The 6,777-nt window shown below is 30.9% G+C and overlaps 2 protein-coding genes across 2 annotated transcripts; one reads left to right on the forward strand and one right to left on the reverse strand.

Annotated features, from left to right (window-relative positions):
• Window positions 1-167: 167 nt before the first annotated feature.
• On the reverse strand, window positions 168-3,530 carry LOC123016163 (L-xylulose reductase-like). The gene is made up of 3 exons (XM_044416388.1): window positions 3,297-3,530; window positions 846-926; window positions 168-793 (listed from the first exon to the last, which is right to left on the reverse strand). The coding sequence occupies exons 1-3, from the start codon at window positions 3,346-3,348 to the stop codon at window positions 192-194; spliced, it is 735 nt and encodes a 244-aa protein (XP_044272323.1). The 5' UTR covers window positions 3,349-3,530; the 3' UTR covers window positions 168-191.
• Window positions 3,531-3,578: 48 nt separating this feature from the next.
• LOC123016164 (L-xylulose reductase-like) lies at window positions 3,579-6,487 on the forward strand. The gene is made up of 3 exons (XM_044416389.1): window positions 3,579-3,728; window positions 5,729-5,809; window positions 5,864-6,487. Exons 1-3 carry the CDS (start codon window positions 3,674-3,676, stop codon window positions 6,460-6,462), a joined length of 735 nt encoding a protein of 244 aa, XP_044272324.1. The 5' UTR covers window positions 3,579-3,673; the 3' UTR covers window positions 6,463-6,487.
• The last annotated feature ends 290 nt before the right edge of the window (window positions 6,488-6,777 follow it).

A 6,777-nucleotide genomic window follows, 5' to 3' on the forward strand; every position in this document is an offset into this window, starting at 1 on the left:
AATGCTTGAAAAAGGTGCAAAAATGGTATATGATTTATCAATAATCGCAAAATTTTATAATTTTTTTGTAGAATAATTAGTTTTTGCAAAAAAGGCTTGGTTTCAAATTTTTATGTATCATAAATAAGAACTAAAATTAATTAACTAGGTCAAAAAATAAACATTTGTTATCAGTTATTGATTTATTATTATCAAGCATGCACATATCCACCATCAACCAGGAGCGTTTCACCCGTTATCATGCTGGCCTTATCACTCAAAAGAAACAAAACAGCATCGGTGACTTCTCTAACTTCGCCAAATCGGCGTAATGGAATTTTCGCAATTTTTTTCTCAGCCAATCTCTTATCAGAATACCCAATTTTCCCCATTTCCGTCATAATAACAGTGGGGTTAACACAGTTGACTCTGATGTTGTGGGGGCCAAGCTCCAGAGCCACCCCTCTGGTGTAGGCATCGACAGCCCCCTTAGTCCCGCAATACACCGCGTGCTTTTCAAGCCCGACTTTGGCCGTTTGGGACGAAACGTTGACTATAGCCCCCGGGGCCCCCCTTTCAAGCAATTGTTTGGTGACGATTTGGGTGACGTTGACAAGGGCTTTGACATTGGTGTCAAAAAGTCGGTCGTAGTCTTCCTCGGAGAACTCCGGGACCGGTTTTAGGATGACAATTCCGGCGTTGTTGACAAGGAGGTCAATGGGGCCCATGTTGGATAAGGCCTTTTGAGTGGCTTTCCAGTCGGTTAAGTCGACGGAAATGGGGCTAATTGAAGGGAATTCGCGTTTTAAATCGTCTAAAAATTTAATTTTTTGGAAAAAAAATTAAAAAAAAATTGGGGTGGGTACTTAGGAGTTGTTGGTTGCGAGCAACAGCAATGACTTCGGCGCCACATTTCGCTAATTGGATTGCAATATCGCGGCCGATACCTAAATAAGGTTCAAAAATATAAAAAAATAATAAAAATACAATAATAAAATACATAAAATTAAAAAAAAATTGTATAAGACATTGATAGATATTTTTTTTAATGTTTAACGTTAAATATCTTTAAAAGTAAATAATTTTAGAAAGACAATTTAATAATCTTTTAAATGAAAAACAATAAATAGGATGTTCCATTTAAATTTTTTAAGTRATTGAACTTTTAACAAACGCCTTAATTTTTTTATTGCTGAAAAATTAACGAAGATATACATTTCCAATCCCTAATTAGTAATTTTCTGTTTCTTAAATTCTGCGATGAAAAATATTTCTGAAATTATAGAAAATAGACAAACACAATTTTGATTTAATTTTGCAATTATTTAGTTTCTCTGTAAAAAATGCAAATATGTGTTTAAAAGCAATTTAACAAACAAAAAAACCATCAATTTCGATTTGTTTTTTTTTAATTCTTGGTTCAAAAACGAACTAAATAGACTAAAACAAATTAAAATAATATCAATTTTTTATTTGAAAATCGTGTTTAATTACTCGAGCAAAAATCACACATTTTTGGTTTAATTTGGTGAATTCTCGACTTGTTTTTAACGAAATCATGCGAAATCCTTGCGTTTACAGTTAAAAAATTTGATAAAACTCGAAAAAGGAAAAAATTATATACTTTTCGAGTAAATCTGGTTATTTTTAGGTTTAATTTTGCAATTTCTARTATGTTGAGACAAGAATTCTTAACTATTTAGGTGTTTTTGTTAAAAAACACTGTAAAAATAATTGAAACAAGCAAAATGACGCATTTCTAAATCAAATTTTGCAATTTTCTGCTTTATTTAGGAGAAATCGCTCGAATTTTTTGAGTTTTTTGTTGAAAAACTCTCCTAAATTTACCGAAAATAAATTTGCAGTTTTCAAAATCTCTCAAATAGTTAGTTTTTTATTATAAAATGTTCTAAATCTGAAAAATGAACAAAAATATAGTGCAATTCTAATCCCGATTTTCTAATTTTTTATGTTTCTGAAATTCTGCAATAAAAAATATTTCTAAAATCATAGTAAACACAATTTTGATTTAATTTTGCAATTATTTAGTTTCTCCGTAAAAATGCGCAAAAATTTTGTAACATTTTCAGTAAAAAATCCTTCTAAAATTATATTTTGCAATGGCAAAAAACGATTTCAGTGATTTCCTCTCTGAAACACGTTCTAAATTTATTAAAACGTTTCCAGATTTAATCTTGCAGTTTTCTACTCTGTAGGCAAAATTTTCCGATTTTTTTGGCTTTTTTTTTTTTGGAAAAAATTGTTATCGAGAAATCTAGCAGAAAACATTGAAAAACATACAAAAAATGTGGAAAAAGTGAAAATAGCTCTATTTTTACCAAATTTGTGCTTTTTTTGCTTACTTTGGACTAATTTCCACACAAAAACCAGTTAAATTAAGTGAAACATATAAAAGACTATCAGTTTCAATTAGCTTTTGTAATTTTTAAGCCTGTTTTGACAAGATAAATAAAAATAATAAATAATAAATAAAAATAAAAAAAGCACTTGAAAAAGACAAATAACCCCATTTTATAGGCTACTTTGTTCAATTTTTGGATTGTTTTTACTGAAATTTTCCAAAATAATTGTATTTCTAAGAATTTAACATTCGAAAAATGCAAAAGTCATTTTGTAAAAACAGAACTTTTTTTTTACCCAATTTGGTGGTTTTGCAGTTTTTTTTTCAAAAATTTGGCAAAATATCAAAATCGTGAAAAATGCTTGAAAAACGGGCAAAGATGGTATATAATTTATCAATAATCGAAATCACTTATTCGTTGATTTATCTAGAGATTGTAAAAGTCGTTATAAATACTAAAATTCGAATTATTTTATTGTAAAAATAAAAAATAATGGATTCAGTTTTCACTTTTTGGCTGAATGAAACGATAGTAATTTTTTTTTAATGTTTAACGTTAAATATCTTTTTAGTTATTGATTATAAACATCTAAAAGTAAATAATTTTTAAAACTTTTAAATGCAAAAACAATAAATAGGGTGTTCTATTTAAATTTTGTCCTAGTTTTTGTGTAATAAATTTTCAAAAAGGGCGTGTTTTCGTCAAAAAACCGTCTTATTTTGAAAACTAAGCAAAATCGACCAATAAAACATTGTCATAAAAATCTACATTCTATTTAAAAAAACACAAGTTTGTATTGTAACTTATTTTTGAGACACGCTGTATAATTGAAAATAATTTTCGGCGATGGACTAGATTAGTATCTATCAATGTCCTATATAAATTTTTTTAAATTTTACCATTTAAAGGTCATTAATGGACTTTTTCAACTCAACAAAAAAGTGAAAACTTTACCTTGACTTGCTCCAGTCACCAAAGCTCTTTTTCCGTGGAAAGTTATTTCCATTATCAAACACTGTTGAGGTCGTAATCGTGTTGATGGCTTTTATACCCCTTTGATAAGCGTAGAACTGATAAAAAACCCATGGAATTTTAATAGGGCATGTGAAAAACAACGAAAAAACTAAAATTTGTTATCGACTTTTGCACTAAAAAGCTTGGTAGGGTAAATCCGGGAGGGGTGGACCACTGGGGCTAGATAGAGTGGGTTTAAGCTTAATAAAATAATTCGAGTGTAAATGTGGTTTTCGTTGACCTTCATTAGCAATCGAGTCAGTCGATAACACTTGTGACCTTGTTAGACGGTTATTGGAGTTAATTCGTAGTGTGCCATGATGGAGATTAGTTTTCATGGGAAAACGGCCCTTGTCACGGGGGCTAGTCAAGGTGAGTTCAGTGTTGCCAGCCCAAAAAAACTAAATTCATCAGATTTGGGTTGAAAAATTGCCAAGTTTACAAATATTACGATTTAAATCTTTCCAAGAGTGTGGAAAATTACGTTTTTTACGTAAACTAAGTAATAGGGAGGAAAGTAGGTATAGCCATCCAGGGAAGAAAAGACACACTTTCCTCCACTGTAATACATTATAATTTTTCTTACGATCTAACAGGAAAAACTCCTTGATATTTCAATTTTTCTGTTTCTAGATTACGTATATTTTTAACGTAATTTTGACAGATGAGGGAGGAAAATTTTTACCTCCCTGGGAGGTAATTGGCCACTTTTTTCCTGAAATTAGGGTGGAAAAACTTACTTTCAGTTTTGTGATTTTTGATGACAAAATTTCGTAGAAAAACTGAGTTTTTAGTTTGAAAATCGGCTTAAACTCGCGAAAAAGGCAAAAATGACATCTTTTGGCCTACTTTTCGGCTTATTTTAAACAAAAGTTGCGTTTCTACCGTGCTAAAATGGCTCACAAAATCCAAAAATCATAAAATTTTCGTCTTAATTTAGTTCGTTTTAGCGAGACTTTAGTACAAAATAGCATCAAATTCGATTTGTTTTTTTAATTTTTAGGCGTCTTTTGACAGATCTTGCAGTTTTTGGTTCAAAAAAATACTAAATAGGCCAAAACAAATTAAAATAAAGTCAATTTTTAATTTTAAAATCGTGCTTAATTCTCGAAAAGAGCTAAAATAACACCCATTTTTGGTCTAATTTGGTGAATTTTCGACTTGTTTTCAAACGAAATTCTTGCGTTTCCACTTGAAAAATTTGCTAAAACTCTTGAAAAAGACAAAAATTATTTACTTTTCGACTAAATGTGGTTATATTTAGGTTTAATTTCGCGATTTCCACTGTGTTGAGACACAAACAAAGTTTTTTTTGTTAAGAAACATTCCTAAATTTACAGAAAATAGTGTATAACCTGATTTTGCAATTTTCAAAATCTCTCAGTTAGTTTTTTAGTATAAAATGTTCTAAATCCGAGTATTTTCTTCTCACAATCAAAAAATTATAATTGCTATGGTTTCTGCCCATTTTACAGCGATTATTTGCAAATGGCAAAATTTTACTGGGATTAAAAATGTGTCAGAATTTAATCACTTCTCAATTTCTGTAATTTTTTTTAATTGTTCCATTTTGAATACAAAATAATAAATAATTAGTTCCATCTATTATTTGTTCAATTTTCCACATTATTCGACAAATTTCTAAGCAAAACATTTTGACAAAACGTCCAAATTTTGGAAAATATAACTCATTTTCAATCCGGATTTTGCGATGTTTCTAAAATTCTGCAATGAAAAATATTTCTGAAATCATAAAAAATAGATAAACACAATTTTGATTTAATTTTGCAATTACTTAGTTTCTCTGTGAAAAATGCACAAAAATTTTATAACATTCTCAGTGAAAAATTCTTCTAAAATCATATTTTGTAATGGCAAAAAACTCTCGATTTCAGTGATTTTTTTCTCTGAAACACGTTCTAAATTTATTAGATTTCCAGACTTGCAATTTATTTTGGAAAAAGTCGTTTTTGAGGAATATCGCAGAAAACGTGAGATGTAAATTGAAAAACATGCACAAAAAATTTGTATTTTTATTATTATATTTTGTGATTTTTAGGCGTGTTTTGACAAGATGATTTTTTAGGCCATTTTGTTCAATTTTTGGCTTGTTTTAACCGAAATTCTTCAAAATAATTGTATTTCTGGCAATTTAGCTGAAAAATATACACACCTCTACTAAAGCATTCAAAAAATTTGAAAGTTATTTTGGAAAAAAAACAATAGAAATCTTTTAATCAATTTTTTGGTTTTACAATTTTTGTTTTGATAAATTGCTTGAAAAAGATGTGTTATTTTTTTGTTGTAAAAACCATAAAAATCACCCGATCTGGCAACACCGCTTGACTATATTTTAAACTGTATTTGAACAGGTATTGGCCGCGACATTGTGAAACAATTGGTGAAGGGAGGAGCTAAAGTGGTGGCCGTTGCCCGAAAAAAGGAACTATTGGGTAAAAAACCACAGCCACACCTCAAAAACAAAAAACAATCGATTTTAATTCCAGACACCCTCAAAGAGGAGGTTCCCTCAATCGAGGTCATCCCTTGCGACCTCTCCGACTGGCAAGCGACCCAAAACGCCCTCTCCCACCTCTCCCCCGACCTCCTCGTCAACAACGCTGGTCTCGCGATCCTCAAACCCCTAACCCAGGTTACCGAATCCGACATTGACCAACTTTTCGCCATCAATGTCAAAGCCCTAATCCAGGTTACCAAACTAGTAACCGAGAAGTTACTCCAAAGAAAAGCTCCAGGTTCAATTGTCAACATCTCGTCTCAAGCCTCAATGGCGGGGCTTTTGGACCACACGGTCTACTGCAGTACCAAGGGGGCTGTTGATGCGTTCACACGAGCCGCAGCCCTGGAACTCGGCCCCCACAATATCAGAGTTAACTGTGTGAACCCCACGGTTATTATGACAGCAATGGGGAAGTTGGGTTGGTCTGACCCAAAAGTGGCCAAACCCATGCTGGAAAAAATACCATTGAGGAGGTTTGGGGAGGTTCAAGAGGTCGTCGATGCGGTTTTGTTTCTTTTGAGTGATAAGGCGAGCATGATAACAGGGAGTTGCCTACCTGTAGATGGCGGTTATCTCGCTGTTTAATAAAGAAAAATATTCAGTTGGGAAAGTTGTTTGTTTTTTTCAATTTTTTTCAGAAAAATTACTAATTTAGTGTGATTAATTTATTTTGTTTAGTTTTTTATTTATTTTTTTATTTTTTTTATATTGATAATTTTTTAAACAATAATTTTTAGTATGTGTATAACATATTGCACATGTCTGCACAAAGAAAACAAATATCTTTCAAATTATGAAAAAAAATATTAGGGTCCCTATTTAAAATTAGAAATTTGAATATGGCACAAAATATACTGCGACATTTAAAAAAAATCTAAAATTGTCAGCTTATACTATATT

The sequence above is a fragment of the Tribolium madens genome, unplaced genomic scaffold (assembly GCF_015345945.1).
Source record: "Tribolium madens isolate multiple individuals breed KSU strain unplaced genomic scaffold, Tmad_KSU_1.1 Scaffold_1;HRSCAF=32;Tcas5.2_LG8, whole genome shotgun sequence".
Classification (NCBI taxonomy): Eukaryota; Metazoa; Arthropoda; class Insecta; order Coleoptera; family Tenebrionidae; genus Tribolium; species Tribolium madens.

Excerpts from the sequence above, each read along its gene's own strand:
- LOC123016163 (XM_044416388.1), bottom strand. The coding sequence starts at position 3,348 with ATGGAAATAACTTTCCACGGAAAAAGAGCTTTGGTGACTGGAGCAAGT. Across the intron at positions 927-3,296 it reads GGTGACTGGAGCAAGTCAAG|GTATCGGCCGCGATATTGCA; the intron begins GTAAAGTTTTCA and ends AACCTTATTTAG. Across the intron at positions 794-845 it reads TCGCAACCAACAACTCCTAA|ACGATTTAAAACGCGAATTC; the intron begins GTACCCACCCCA and ends TTAAATTTTTAG.
- LOC123016164 (XM_044416389.1), top strand. The coding sequence starts at position 3,674 with ATGATGGAGATTAGTTTTCATGGGAAAACGGCCCTTGTCACGGGGGCT. Across the intron at positions 3,729-5,728 it reads TGTCACGGGGGCTAGTCAAG|GTATTGGCCGCGACATTGTG; the intron begins GTGAGTTCAGTG and ends GTATTTGAACAG. Across the intron at positions 5,810-5,863 it reads CCGAAAAAAGGAACTATTGG|ACACCCTCAAAGAGGAGGTT; the intron begins GTAAAAAACCAC and ends TTTTAATTCCAG.